Source organism: Pyxicephalus adspersus, chromosome 5 (genome assembly GCF_032062135.1).
Source record: "Pyxicephalus adspersus chromosome 5, UCB_Pads_2.0, whole genome shotgun sequence".
Lineage (NCBI taxonomy): Eukaryota > Metazoa > Chordata > Amphibia > Anura > Pyxicephalidae > Pyxicephalus > Pyxicephalus adspersus.
Genome location: NC_092862.1, coordinates 67085564 through 67101882, shown reverse-complemented (window position 1 = coordinate 67101882; position 16319 = coordinate 67085564). Strand labels below are relative to the sequence as shown.

Here is a 16319-nt window from a genome sequence, read left to right as displayed (position 1 = left end):
ACACACATGGAATATTTATTTTTAACAATAGTGTTACATAGTAAGTCAGGTTGGAAAAAGACATAAGTCCATCAAGTTCAACCACTAGGGAGACATATGAGACAACCACTACTATGTGACAGAGGAAGGCAAAAAAATGGTACAATTTGCTTCAACGGGAAAAACATTCCTTCCTGATTCCATGAGGCAACCGAATGTCCCCCCAAATCAACAGTCACTGTTATCTTTAAATCCTTAATATCCAGTTATAGTCTGTGCTTCTAGAAAAACATCCAGCTTTTTCTTAAAGCAATCTATAGTAGTTGCTGAAACTACTTCCTGAGGGAGCCTAATCCACATTTTCACAGACCTTACAGTGAAGAATCCCTTCCTTATCCGGAGATTTAACTTCTTTTCCTCGAGACGCAAAGAGTGCCCTCTTGTTCTTTGTGACGATCTCAAAGTGAATAATGGGGAAGAAAGTTCTCTATATGGACCATTTATATATTTATACAGGGTGATCATATTCCCCCTTAAACATCTCTTCTCAAGGGAGAATAGATTCAGTTCAGCTAATCTCTCCTCATAGCTGCGCTCCCCCATTCCTTTTATTAGTTTAGTTGCCATTCTCTGCACTCTCTCCAATTCAACAATCTCCTTTTTGTGAACTGGTGCCCAAAGTCAGACTGCATATTCCAGATGTGTTCTGACCAATGCTTTGTACAGGGGCAGGAATATATCTCCATCTCTGCAGTCTATTCCTCTTTTATTACAAGTACTGTAATAAAAGTACTTGTAACACACATGCAATGGTTCTCGTCTGATAATCGGCTCAGGGCTGATATCGGACAAGAATCTCGTGTGTGTACAGTGTTCGTCATCCATCATCCGAATGACCGCCCTGACGGATCCACGGACGATGAACGATCATAATGGAAATAAAGTGAGCGCAGTGGGGTGATGCTCAGTCGTTCTCCCCCCTCCCCTCTCCATAGAGCAGAATGGTGCTGGATGTACAGCGCTCATTCATGGATCGTGAAAGATCCTTTCCAATGACAATTATTGCATGTGGGTACATAGCCTTGGATATTGCAGCTTTGCCTTGCATGCAATTAAGTCTATGATCTACCAGAACCCCCAGATCCCATTCCATTCCTGACCCCCCCCAAATGTTTTCCCCCTAGACAGTATGAAGCATGCATCTTGTTAGCCCCCAAGTGCATAACTTTATCTATATCTATATCTTTATCTATATTAAATGTCACTTGGCTGCCCAGTCAAACTGTATGTCCAGGTCTGCTTGTAGAATATTGACATCATGTATGGATTTAATTCCATTGCATAGCTTGGTGTCATCTGCAAACACAGAAACTGTACTAATTGTGTTAAATCAGAATATTATATTTTATAATCTTTATTGTGGCCACTTTTTGTCTTTTGTTTGCCCAGTTTTTGCTTTCTTTCAATTAAGAGCAGGCCCTTTAGTATCCCAGTATTGTATGCATCAGCCAGCACACTGTATGTAGCAGTATGTATGGATTTTTGTCTCTACAACATAGAAAAAGTTTACATAATTCAGGATGCAAGAGGAGTCCTGCACTTTGGATGCTGCACAAATTTTTATCTTTTTCTGCATAGTTGAATATAAAAAGTCCTGAAGTTTTTTTTTTTTTTAAGTCTCTGGGGCCTTTCAGAAATCAAATATTTTGCCAGCTGGGAGAAGGCTCTTTTGGAAAGTGTTCACTCAACCAGAGGGACCTACTAAAAAGGTTTAGATGTTCTCAGGCACGACCTCAATGTCCCAACCCCCCCCATTCCATCCGGAGTAATAAAGAAAATTAGAGCAGGTAATGGAGTTCATTTCACACCACTTAACTATGGCAATCGGTAATGATATCCCTTTTTGTGTATAGTAGAACTTTCTACAACAAAAATTTCTAAGCTGTTTGCTTGACCCTTATTCTGAAGTTCAGTATGCAGTGAGGTCCCCAGAAAAGGCATTTTCATGCTGTTAAAAAGATTTCTACGTTTTTTTTTTTTTTTTTTCTGGAATGTTTTTAAATGTGATGTTGGACAGGGTTATTTAGGACAACAGTCAGATGGTTTAAGCAATCAGTTGAGTAGAATGGTTCTGATTCACTTGTGTACTTTATTCAGATGGCTTTGAAAAAGAGGAAGAAGCTGAGCTGCCCTCAAGTCCCAGTTAATTATGCCTTCTGTTTCTTTGGATTTGTGAAGATTTCCTAAATTAACTATTTTCTTAGTCACATTTTTATCTTTCCCATCTTTTAAAGTGTCCTCCCTTGAACTTAAGTTTTTTAGTGATTGTTGCTTTTTTTAAGGTGATTTTCATAGGGATTGTTGGTTTTTTGGGGGTCATTCCCATGAAGGCCCTTGCTACCAAAACTTCTCATCTCCTTGTCTTTTGAAAAACTAAGTTTGAGACATCTCAGTCTTTTATCTATCTATACTCCCTATTAAGATAAGACAATACATATTCTTTCATAGATTCCTCTGAATAAACTACAGTAACCTGGGATTTCCATTTTTCCAGGAAACTACCTTGCCTTTTCTCTTATTTGTGTCTGCCTAGGGAGGACATAGCTATTTAAATGTTAGGTGTTCAAGATTCATTCAAGATTGTGAATCCATTCTGGCTATCACATGATATTTTCCATGCTCTTGTATGTGGGTTTTATTGACCTTTTAAGTATTTACACATGTACAACAATTATGTAGTGACTGAAGACCTAAATCACTTTAAAGGTAGGCCCCCTAATGGCTTTGAAACTTCATTTTCAATGCATTGCATTTGAAAATTGTTGATTTGAACTATTACAGTTGTCATCATTTGACCTTTCTCAATGGTCTCCCTGACTGTCAGTTTAGGAAAGCAGTCTTTAAAACTGGAAAGTGCTATTAAAAAAAAAACAAAAAACAAAAAACAATTACATGCATCACCACTACCTAACTTTTTTTTTTACTCATGTTTTAAATGCATTACTACAACTGCAATAATACAACAGTGTATACTTTGTTGTATGCAAAAATGTGTTTTTAAGCATTACATACAAAGCTAATAATGAAAAATAATAAAGCTAACATAGTGAGGTAGTAATGACAACATGGTTTTATTATAAAATATAGCCTAAACGTATCCCTAATAAACAATGTAGAAAGATTGTATTACTTTGAAAGACCACTAGATGTCAGAACTTCACATCAGTTTTTATTTTCAGTCTCCCACCATGTACCTCCAGTATAAGAACTTTCTTCCAAAATACATCACAAGGGCTTTTGGTTTTATTTTTGTAGCAGGCAAAAGATTGGAGCACTGAACCGTCTGTTTAGAGCAAAACTACCAAGCCATCTAGCACAGAGGGGTAGAGGAGATGTCCATTTTAATCATGTGCATCTTGCTCACAATTGTGTATTCAAACAATATCTTCATCTTTCCAATATTCAAACAAACCTATTTACAAATCTTGAGGAATGTTCAATTTGCAAAGTGAACACATATTATTGCTCTATTAATGAAACACACTGAAATGTTTTTAAGGGTTGAAGGCAGAATACCCCAAACTTCTTCAATTGTGAAATTATTTGCTGTGTTTCTGCATAGATTATGCTAATCATTTTGTAGCAATTTCAACCATTCTCACAAATTATACTTATGATGTCTAGTGGAAACAAAGTGCTCAAAAATGGGCAGCTTAATGTGTATTTATAAAAACAGAGTTTCTCTTAATGATATGAAGAGGTAACCAAGCAAAATAATTGTGTACATTTGCAGACCACTGCAGATACAACTAGCAAGATTGGAAAAAGTTGATCCTTTAATTGTCTTTGTCCCTTAAGTGACACTACTGGAAAAGTTGTACATGCCATGAGCAATCCTCACAGCCCTGCTACCCACACTGCTGAAAGCCACTGAAGGGAATCTGCTAGGTATTTTACATTTACTCCTCCCAATCCACAAATAGCGTGCCTGCACCCTGACCATGCTATCTTAATGGCGAGCCAACCTGAGCTTATATAACATCCTGGGACCTGTGTGTGCTAAGCGAGTGTTACTACTGCCAAAGCACATAGTTTATTACTCATTTCTTGCCAGGAGGGCCCTCGTGATGACAGAATGTCTATTGTTACCTGCAGTTCAAATGTTGGATCACCTCTGAAGCCTTGGAATAATGGCAGATCATTTTAAAGCTCAATATAGCAGGACAGGGACTGTTCAGTGGCAGGTTCTGTACAATTATTTCAGCACAGCAAAATAACTCATCTATTGTCAGACTGCACATGACATGTATGTACAATTGTGTTCAGAAAAACAGCTCTAAATTCTTATGTAAGCTTTTCTTTCATATATGCCAACACTGCACATTCTATTCAGAGCATGAAAAGATTTATTATAATTTGGGTTATTCCTTTACAGAAAGTAAAGGGAATATTAGGCTGTTCAAAATAATAACAGTGTGGAATTCAATTAGGGAAGTCATGTTGTTTTAGGCTGCATCCACACATTAGATTTTTGTCATTGGAAAGGATCTTTCACAATCGTTTCCAACAACAATCAACTGAAAGGTGAATGAACAATATACATACAGCACAATTCTGCTCTCTGGTAAGGGGAGAACAAGCGAGCAGCACCCCCCTGCAACCTCTTCCCTCCACTTCTACTGCAGGCACCCGTTTTCTGTCTGCCAGCTCATATTGGCTGGGAATTATCTGATGGGTGTAGCCTTATGCAAAAGAGGAAAAGCCCTTGAAATGAGTGTTTCAACAAGACAACAACCCCAAACACACCTGTAAACGAGCAACATCTTTGTTCCAGATCCAGATTGACATGATGGAGTGGGCAGCCCAATCACCGGACTAATCCAATAGAAAAGTTGTGGGGTGACATCAGAAAGGCTGTTTCTGAGGCAAAACCAAGAAATGCAGAATTGTGGAATGCAGTCCAATCATCCTGGCCTGGAATACCTGTTCACGGGGGGCAGACATTGGTTGCAACAAAAATGTGCGGCTGTTCTCAGAAACAATGATTATATAACTAAATATTAGTTTAGTTAGATTCAGAGGAAGTCTTGAGTATGTAAAGAATGCAGATACCAGTTTTTGAACAACCTAAGATTTCCTTTTCTTTCCATAAAGGATTAACACAAATTTAATACAATTTTCTTCATGTTTTAAATTTAGAATAGAGTGCTCAATGCATTTGATTTTATGGAAATTTAAGCTGTTATTAGGGTTTTGAGCTTTATTCCTTTTAAATACTCAGGATATACAGTGGTGTTCAGAATAATAGTTTTAAAACTATTAATAAAATGTTTTTTTTTCATTCACCCCTTTGGATCGGTTCTTTACCTTTGCAAGTGAGTTGTTCAAATTTAAGAACCAATTGCCATATTGCTTTCTTTACAAAATCTGATGTCCTTGCATATTGCACACTATGGGAAAAGCATTGAACAGCACTATATTAACAGGAAACTAAAAAAAAATCAACATGAAAGGGTCACTAATCTGTGTGGGGTAGAGGCAAACTTATACAATGGAGTTATGAATTCCTTTTATTGCTTTGCTTGAACCCTTAGTTTAAACTTATTGGCCCTAATACATTTTTCCATCCATTTTTCTGATCATTTTATAAACTTTGTCTATTTTTTCTCTCTTCTAAAAACGGACAAATTAAGGAAATGTATTTATTTGTAAATACCTTTGCAGTGTTGCTTCATGAACGTCATTACCTTACTTACATATGGTCACAGTGAAGCGATTACCTTTTGTTAGATGTGAACCACAAAAATAGGAAATAAAACAGCTCTGGTCCACTTGCAGCAGGTCTGAACTGACATTTCCAGTCCATATAGAGCCAGGGAGTGGGATCAGCACAATAGAGAATATTTGAGTGTTGTCTGAGAATGGAACCTAACTAGTTTTACACACGCTAAGTTATTCAAGATGAAAGCTTTTGGAACCAAACAGTAAAATTGTTAAAGCTTTTAAAATATTCAACCATTTCACATATGCAGCTTTTTTAAATAACTGGTGACTCTGCCATTAGAATTTCTCTGGTCCATAGGGGGGTGTACAGGTGTGAGAGCTATGGTAAAGCAATAAATGGTACTTGATGTACCAATGGTGTATGTGACATGGATATCCCATGGTAAAACACAAAATCCCTCTCACACTTATGACAGGTTGCGTGAATATTTTTTTTATTGACCAATAGGGAAGCCAATCTCAGAAGTTACCTAATAAATGTGAACCCCTTTTGTGGCAAGTAAGCATTCCAAGTAAATGCTAATTGCAGGTTAAAAGTATGTTTTCCTTTCTTTCCCCTGGCTTTTAAATGCATAAGCAGGGAATGTTGGGATAGTCAGTGATGCACGTGCCCACCCACCACACTGCTTACTGGAGCCTCTACAAACTCTAACAAAAGCAGGCCAGGTCCTCTTAAAAACTCTGAATTTTGTGCCCTAACCACCACTCCGCTTAAGCCACAATTACTGCAAGCAGCAACGCACAGAAGCGATTGGTTAGTTTGGGTACATTGATGAAACATGATATACTTGTGGACTATGTTCAGTGTGACCACATTTTTAGGTCAATGATGCCAAAGAAACACAAAACAAAAATATTCCATAGTTAAACAGGCATCTCTAAACTTTTTTTATTTTTAACTTTGGATAGATTGGGAAAGAATGATAAATCCTGCCAGGTTTTACTGCTGTCAGAGGCTCCATCGAAAAGATACCTTCACTTCCTGTCTGATAAATGTTTGTCTTGCCAGGACAGAAGTGAATGTTAGAACCTCTGTCCACTTTTTGTTGTGTATTTCTCTGTTGCACATTTCCCCCCCCTGGTAAAAGGATGCAACAAGAACAAGAAGTGAAGGGAAATAGATCAAATATTTCAGCTCAGGTACTCTGTAATATAAAACAACCCTTTCCCCAGGGTGTATGAATAAATCAACCTTAGAACACTGTGCTTTTGTAGACATGACAAAAAGCTTTGTGATACTTGTAAAGTTTGATGTTTATTATACCAAAATGACAACACTTTGTGCATTCTGCATTGATATAACTCCGGGTAGGATGAATCTAAATAAGCTTTGTACAATCATGCTGGATTGTGGTGGCAGCAATATAGAACACATTCGGGAAGGAGAACCCCCCCCTCAAAAAAAATTATTTTGATTTTTTAAGAAAAAAAAAATCACATTGTCCACCACAGCCAGAGCTGTGACGTGATTGCTGTATAAACAAAAAATAAACCCTTCGATTTTAGCCATTTGATACTGGTTGTGCCTTCACAAAGCTAAAAAATATATTAAATTTACCCAGTAATGCTCTTGTCAATTTCCAGCACAGAAAAAAAAAAAAAACCTTCCAATGGCTGCAGCACCACAGGGTATAATCATAATGAACACTATACAATACATAGGCTATATACATTAACCCTTAAATTGCTGGAAGGAAAAGCCTGAGGTAACCAGACAGCTCCTGCCAGCAGCAAAAGAGCCACAATATCCTAATCAACTGTTCTCTCAGAGAAAATTAGTGAAACTCCGTGATTTTTAAGTCACCGGAAAGAGTAAGCAACTCCTAAGAGTTAAGTCATATTGTTCTACAAATAACTAGCACTTCCCATGGCCCTTCTTTACACAGCAGTTTGTGTCCTCACATCCACAAGGAGTTTTAGGTTACTAGTCTTTAGCTTCGCCAAACACTGTTGGGCTTCAAAAATTAAACAAAACTATTTTTGTACTTTAAAAAATATTACAAACTTGTATTATTTGTATCTCTGTAATATATTAAATTTTTTTCATGAAAACCTCTCTTCAAACTTTAAATTCCTTAAACATGATATGTTATGGAAAACAGTGATTAAAAGTTGGTTGTTATAGCATCTGTAGAAGAATGCTGGTGGTTAGTTTAAAAAAAAAAAAAAAGCAAGGGTGCAAGTAGTGAAGTAGTACAGGAAAAGAGTGGGAATGGGAAGAATACATTGTCTAAAAGGAAGATGAACAGATGCTTAAGAAAAGAAAGAAAAAGTACCTAAAATCTGCTGTCCTCATAATTGTAAGTGTGGAGGAAGCTCAAAAGTTCAAATAAAATGGAGTCACTCAAGAATGAAAGTGTCATAGTGGTGTATCATAATAGTCTGGTAACTGGTCCATTTGATACTGTCTATGTTGCTGCTGCAGCTGCTGCTGTTGTTGCTGCTGCTGCTGTTGTTGTTGTTGCTGCTGCTGTTGTTGCTGCTGTTCCTGATGCTGCTTCATGATCTCCTTCACTTCCTCCTCAAGTTCAGGAGGTATAATAAACTGATCATCAGGATCTGGCTGTGCTGGTGCTGCAAAATATCCTCCAGTTTTTCGTAAGGGTGCATCCGCAGCAACCTCAATCAGATTATGACTTTTCTCTGAAGGTGCCACTGAGCCATTGCCTCTTCTCTGACGGCCAAGAGTGTTGGAGGAAAAGTCCTGCCTCCTGGCCAAGCCTCCCAAAGAGTCATCCTCATTGGCACTTACAACAATGCCCTCATCAGTAGGTTCTAAGACAGTGGTAGGTGCAGGCTGCCCTCCATTCCTAACTTGCAAGCAATGGATGTCCACTTCCACCTCTACCCGACTTCCATTGGAAAAGACACCTTCAATAGGTTCTTCATCCTCACTGTCAAGACCATTGTCTGAAAAGGCACTGGAGAAAGTGGCACTGGACAGCTGTCGTTGAAAAGAGCTAGAAAGACATACAGGATGTAAGGTACAGCGCTGTTCAATCGGGCATCCTGCAGGGCCAACTCCATTTTCATGAAGGGAAACAGCCGGAGGCTCATCAGAGGCTGTGGACCCAACTTCACTGCTCATCTCAGAGGTGGATATTTCACTGCTGATTTCTGAAGCAAGGCCACTACTTGAGGATGGCATGCCTAAGCTGTCTTGGGCACGATCTTTAATAACATTGACAGAAGGTGTAAAAATCCCTGGGCTGGGTGGTGGAATGCCACCATTCAGTTCACAACAGCAAAAGCAATCTTCTGTAACATTCAGCTGCACAACTACTGCACATATGCTGCTGCTGCAGCCGTAACTCTGAGCTAAACTGCACAACTTTTTGGAAGCTGCCAGAGCATCCGGCACATTTCTGATGGCCTCAACAGCTTCTTCTTCTGAGATGCTATCCCATAATCCTTTGCTTCCAAGAATGAAGAATTCATCTTGAGGTGTTAGGGCAACTGATTGAACATGAGGTCTCGGAGTGACACTAGGATGGAGAAATGTATATCCCAAAATGCGTGTGCAGTCAGTCACTCCATTTACTTTACCATCCTGTAAAACAAATCATATTTATGATTTAATTTTATTTAACAAGAACCAATAAGTATATGCAGTATAATACATTGACATACAAGTAATATACTAGTAGTATATCACATAAAAAGGTAGAAGGCCAGTTTAGAAAAGCTTTACCATGCGTTTTATCAACTCTTTGGAAACATCACAAATAAAAAACTTGGTTACTTTATCTTATGATTATAAAAGTGGTTACCTCATATTATGTTAACATTCATATTTATATAAAAAAGGCAGAGCTCAAGTCCAATTTCATAATAGGAATGTCACGACCTTAAACGGTTCACAATGGCTCAAAATTGATATGATTAAGAAAAAGTTGGGCAAAATTAAGGTTGACAAAGCACCAGGACCCAATGGATTACACCCAAGTGTCCTAAAAGAGCTGAGCTTAGTTATTTCAAAGCCATCATTTCTAAATTTTAGAGTCTTTAGTCACTGGCATGGTACCAATGGATTGGCGTGAGGCCAATATGGTTCCTATCTTCAAAAAGTACTTTCTTGTATTAAAAGAGGAATAGACTGCAGATATGGAGACATTATCCTGCTGCTACAATGCATTGGTCAGACAACATCTGGAATTTGCAGTTTTGGGGACCAGTTCACAAAAAAGACATTGTTGAATTGGAGAGAGTGCAGAGAAGGGCAACTAAACTAATAAAAGGAATGGAGGAGCTCAGCTATGAGGAGAGATTAGCTGAACTGAATCTATTCTCCCTTGAGAAGAGAGGTTTAGAGGGGGGATATGATCACCCTGTATAAATATATAAACGGTCCATATAGAGAACTCTCTTCCCAATTATTCACTTTAGGATCCTTACAAAGAACAAGAGGGCACTCTTTGCATTTGGAGGAAAAGAAGTTTAAGGAAGGGATTCTTCACTGTAAGATCTGTGAAAATCTGGAATCAGCTCCCTCAGGAAGTAGTTTCAGTAACTACTATAGACTGCTTTAAGAAAAAGCTGGATGCTTGTCTAGAAGCACAGAATATAGCTGGGTATTAAAATTTTAAAGTAAAGGTAACAGAGTGTTGAAGTAAATTGTACCAGGGTTTTTTTGCCTTCCTCTGGACCACTTATGTCTTATAGGGTTTTATATCTGGGATATGTTTATTTCCCTAGTGGTTAAACCTGATGGACTTATGTCTTTTTTCAACCTAACCTACTATGATAACTATGTAATAATACAATCACAAAGATTATTACAGGCTGTTACTTCCTAAAAATACCTCAATCTATGCCTTCTACGCCATGGAATAATCATATTGCTCATTAGGTAGACTGTTAGCAACCACTGGAAAACAAGTCCTGCAAGATGGAGGTAAAATTCCAATTCCTGAAATATCAATTTACAGGATCGATTTACTGAAAAGTGCTGGGCGTATCACCCAGGAGTTTTCAGTAGTTTATGGGTGGTTACTAAAAAGTTTGGTCTAATACGGGGGCTGCCACCCGCCTACAATTTCCTGCCACCCGGCTTAAAAAAAAAAATCTGGGTTTAACACTGTTGGAAGAAAACATATACACATATGATAATACCAGCACATAACCAGAATATTTACAGTGATTGGCATAAACACTACCAGGTCACTAGGGCAAACCCAAGGGCATGCAGGTGCGGGAGCCATCTCATTTATGCCTTCCTAACTCTGCTCTGCAAAACAACTAAGCAGCTCCTGATAGACAATGTGACAGCCACCAGGTCTGATCATTAAAAAGAAATACAGCTAGCTGCAAGCATAAAGACATACAACTAAAATGCCCAAACGATATACAATACTGGCCAGATGTACATTGATTAGTTTGTCATGTCCGCAGATTTCTTGATATCTGCTCACATAACTGACACTGCTAAATTGTGTGTCACGGCAACAATCATGTTCTGGCTTTAATTATCTGAATTGCCTGAAAGCCTAAAAAAAAATTTAAGTTACTATGGGCAATAACAATTTGCCTTCAGTCATATTCAATCATAAGGCCTCACTATCTTGTGGCAAAACATTATTATTTTCAGGCATTGTATAGGTTAAGAGCTAGCATTAAAGCAAAGTTCTGGATGTCATTTTAAAAAAGCGGCTTTATCCAGCCAGCTGCAGCTCAGAGTTATTTATGCTCCAATTACTTTTGAGCGGGATGGTGGGGGGGCAAGAAGAGGAAGAAATAGCATCACAAAGAACAGGAGGACAGGATAAATGAGAGCTGTTTGTGATGCTGGGACATGAGCACAGAATGAGCATTTCCACCTCATTCCAATAGTGCTGAGCACCTCACATCCTCTCCCACCCCCACTACAAATTCCTACAGCTTTGACATTATATTTACCTTCCTAATTCAAGGGTCACAGAACTGTCAGCTGTGTGCCACACCTCCAGTTATGAAAGTAAAGGGCAGACATTATAATATGTGCTATGCAATCATTTAAATGGTAATTATTTTAATGTTAGGAGTAATAATTAAAATTCTTGCATTACAGACAGCAGTGTATTTTGTATGGAATAAATGCGAGATCCTTTGTAGCTAGCAATTGCCTGAAATTCCTTCATTGTTTTAGAAATGTTTACTGCTACTTTTACAATAAAGCTCTAGGACAAATTTAACAGATAACTGCAGCATATTAAATGGAAAGTCATCTGTGTCTGCTAGTAACTCATCACAACCAACTAGAACAGATTGGAAAGTCTAGTAATGTACTCTACCTAGTCTGTGTATGAGAGACTCATAAAAAGCACATCAATTTTACGAACCTGACAAACAGAATCCTAATTCCTTATTCTGTTTCTAATACTAAAACCCGATTGCTTAAATAACAGATCTTCCTCCTCCTCCATGATACTAATGAGTAGTCCAATAATTAAGGGATTTCACAGATTTCTCAAAAGCGATCCATGCAAAAAAGAATTCTACAAGTCTGGCTTTCATTCAGCAAGACACCAACATTTAGAATAGGTTATTGCCTAAATAACGATTGTAATACTCATTTTACATACATACCAAGTTGGATCCATTAAAAAAACAAAACAAAAAACAAAAATGGTCCTTACCTCTGTAATAATTGCCTTATGCTGTTTTACTCTCCTCAGCTCTTCCTCACAGCTAACCGTGTAACACTTGGAAAGGTTAAGGGGCTTCCCGCCTCTGCACAGCACAGCTTGGCATTTGCCCACATTGGCAGAGGTCAGTGTAAAGCAACTGGTTGGATCCATAGGGTCATGTTTTATGTGGCAAAGAATGGCAGAACCTCCTAGTTTCTGGCCAGCAGTGCCCAGCTTTCTAAAGTCAGAAGGGAGGGAAAAAAGAAGGTAATTGTAAAAAGAATTCATATATGGAATACTGTCAATACATGTAATCTCCATGGCTATCTGAACATAACCTTGTGTAGACCTATGAATAGTACATCCCAGTACTACAATAAACATTAATATTACGCAGTTTCTCAGTGGTCACTGTGCAAGGATAAAAACTACGAATAAGGCCAATTTTTATTGGATCCTATTTTTATGTAAGTGGATTTATATAGCGCCAATTGATTGAACAGCGCTTTACAAAGTCCATTGTCATAACACTAACTGTCCCTTAAAGGAGTTCACAATTTAACATCCCTAGCATAGTCATACGTCATTTCCAGTCTAACAACGGTTTTGAGGGAAAGCCAGTTAACATAACTCCGTGTTTTTGGGATGTGGGAAGAATGTGGGATTTCCGGCAGAGATTCAAACCTGTGACCTAGTGCTGCAAAGGCAAAAGTGCTAGCCTCTGAATCAAATGTGCTGCCTACTGGTTTTAGGTTCAATTCTCTTTTTAGGAAAAATCCTGCTAGCTGTATTTTTTTATGTGGGTCATGTTTTTAGCCAACACCAGTCATAGGTAAGCTCTTCAGGGCAGGGTCCTCTCTTACTCCTGTGTGATATGTTGGCCCTATAGAAATACTGTTTTTTATTATTATTAATAATAATAATAATAATAATAATATGAGGTAGATAGACATTATTAATATGAGGTAGGTAGACATTAAAAAGTATGTAAGTCACTAGCCATTAAAAAAAAAAAAAAAAAAAAGGTATTGCACAGCACTTAGACCCAACATACATAGGGTATTGTGTTACAAAAGCACCACCAGGTATGGTTGGAATATATTAGGTTGCAAATGTTTGCAACTTTTATTGGATTATAATCCAATTATATTGGAAGAGGTGTTCCCAGTATGAAGTAATTTGTAAATACAAAATTGTGGTCCAAGAAAGAACAACCAGTAACAGGCTCATGTAAATTTACTCTTGTGACTGGGGCCTAGCAAGTTTAGTCTGATCCCAGAGTTACTGTGACACAGACTGCTAAAAATCATAATGCTCACAATAAAAGAAAGGTGTCAGAACACACATTGTGAATCTCATCTTGCTATGTATGGGGTTGTGTGGCTGCAGGCCAGCCAGGGTATACACACTGAACCATCTCTGCTGCTGAACATGTAATGAGCATTGACAGTCAAAAATAGACCATGGAGCAATGGAAAAAGGTGGCCTGGTTAGATAAGTCATACAGATGACCAGAAGCACATGCATTTACCTAGGTAAGATCCAGCAGGAGGATGAATTAGGAAAGCAAGCCAGCAGAACCAGGGTGACAAAGGATTTGCGGCTAGCATGTTGGGTCAGAGCTTTTTTGGCAGCTGAAGGAGGACCTACACAATCTAGGGCAGGTGGTATAATGTGTTGAATTATGAATGTATACCCCTTACAGCTTTCATTTTTTTATGCAAAGTAGGATTTTTTTTTTTTTTTTGTGTAGGGTTACCTTTGCATGACGAGGAAGGTGTTTCCCATGTACTCCTCCTCGCTCTTGGTCTTCTGAAGTTCATCTGCCAATATGTCACACATAGTGCACTGTAGTAAACTAGGCACCTCTACATTACGCTCTCCATCAAACACACCATACACTGCTTCTCTGTTATCACAGAAGTTGTTAACAAGAAGAGAGGCAACACACAACCTGAAGAAAAGATAACAAAATTTAAAAGAAGACCTGATATTGACATGTCATACACAAAATAAAATTAAGAATCAAAAGAACAAAATTTAAACCCACTGCAGAGTATACTGCCCCCTTTTACAACAGATGTTCCCAAACCTCTATTTCCATAACAAGTGCAAGGGGTAAGGTTGCCTGGATGGGTCCTGTGGGAACAGTTTTGCGAAACCCTCTAGAGCAGGTGGCAGTCAAGTAGTTAACATTCTTCCTAGCTGACATCGTTCAGTACTGACACTTGAAAGCAGAACTTTTCAGCCATCAATGAATGAAGATAAATGTGGGGCTGTCCTTGCAGTAGCATACACATTGCTATATTGTAAAGGCAAACTGCATCACTTACACTGGTTCTCACAGAAACCACAGCCAACAGAGGAAAAAGGGAAGTAAAATACCTGATTTTGTGACCTGCTCCTGCTCTTCCCAGTCTCAAGTTTCATGTGACAAAACTTGATCTCCATGTAAAAAGTTTTCTACAGTTTTTTTACTGTTCAAGTTGGCATGTACAAACTGCTACACAACAAAAAAAAAAAGATTGTTCTTTGACTTATAAATAGTGTAGCAATTTCACATTTAAATATAGGTGCAGGTGGATCATGGTATAGAAAAATTGCACAATGTGTAAGGACAGGGCCTTGGACTAGTTCTACTGGCACATAAACTAAACACCTTGTGGGCTTTAAAGATCCAGGTCCCCCATGTGAATGACTGAATTTCCTCTTTGTTAATAATAATCCACACTTGATCTTCCCATTATCTAAATGGAAATGATGTGCTGGTTGAAAATGTTTTGTTTGGACAATGTACCCAAGCTATTGCAGGTTTTCAGGGGGAAGTCTGAACTTGTTCTATGAATTAAAGATCATACTTGTTCTTGACTCCTGAGGCTTCTGCATATCCGTGGCTCCAAACAGCAGGGGCTCCAGATGCTTCATTGGCAGAGAATCCACATGAAGGTTGATCCACTTTGAAATATCGAATGTTACTGCCGAGACAAGATAAAAAAAACAGGTAAACCCACTTACAATTAACAATCAAAATTTCTAATGTGTTTTGATTTTTGTTTTTAACAAACCATTTGATCCAAGACACAGTTTCTCAGAAGCCAACTATCAAATAAGAGTTAGGCTAAAAAGTATATGCTAAGGAGGCCATGAATACATGGACCAATTACCAATTATTGTCATGGAAAACACTGAAGGTCAGAGATCAGCCCAGGTGCACAATTCCTAAAACACCAGTTTGGATTTTGCCTCATTAGACAGACACAGCACAAAGAATAATTCCTGCCAGAAGAGTCCTGTGACCAGTGCAAAATTCCACAAAGGTGACCTTTAATGACTACCGCAGAGGAAACTTTCTACAACAAGGCATTGTGTCACTGACTAGTTCAGCAGTTAAAAAAAAAGATTGGATGCAGTTGGGATATTTACCTCTTCACAAGCGATAAACCTTTGAAACAGTCTCAACCCAAATGGGGAGAATCCATATAAACATAGCAATCCCAACCCTAACCAAACACCCCAATTCAAGATATGGGAGAGAATGGGCTAGTTTGAACGAATGGCATTTCCCCTTTTTAATATACCGATAGTTTACTTACTGAAGTAGACCAAAACACTCCCACTTTAAACCAGATTAATAATGCAGTCATCTTGTGTTTGATACTGCTACTTATCTGACCAGGAAAATATATGAATATCAGGACTAATTTAGTCTGCTTGCACCTTATTCTGGGTTCGTGAAACAAAATGTAGTGAAGCCAAACACAGCTAGCATGCAGATTGAGTACTCAGCGGTGATAGCCTCCTTATTTCCCAAAATGACTAATTTAAAATAGTAAAATGCCTTTTCGTTTTGCATGTAGACAAAGTAATAAACAGGCCACAAAGTGGCAGGATTTTACCAAGCCTAAAGCAAATCAGGTGCATTGCTGCATCTGACAACCAAACAGCCAAACA

At 38.3% G+C, this 16319-nt stretch overlaps 1 protein-coding gene across 1 annotated transcript in view; it reads right to left on the bottom strand.

The window, feature by feature from the left end:
- Window positions 1-6992: 6992 nt before the first annotated feature.
- PHLPP1 (PH domain and leucine rich repeat protein phosphatase 1) overlaps window positions 6993-16319 on the bottom strand; it is a 64916-nt gene continuing 55589 nt past the window's right edge. The window contains exons 14-17 of the mRNA XM_072411816.1: window positions 15227-15343; window positions 14128-14322; window positions 12378-12606; window positions 6993-9313 (exon numbers count right to left, since the gene is read on the bottom strand). Of these exons, the coding sequence (XP_072267917.1) occupies window positions 8123-9313; window positions 12378-12606; window positions 14128-14322; window positions 15227-15343 (1732 nt within the window). The 3' untranslated portion in view covers window positions 6993-8122. The remainder of the gene's footprint in view (window positions 9314-12377; window positions 12607-14127; window positions 14323-15226; window positions 15344-16319) is intronic.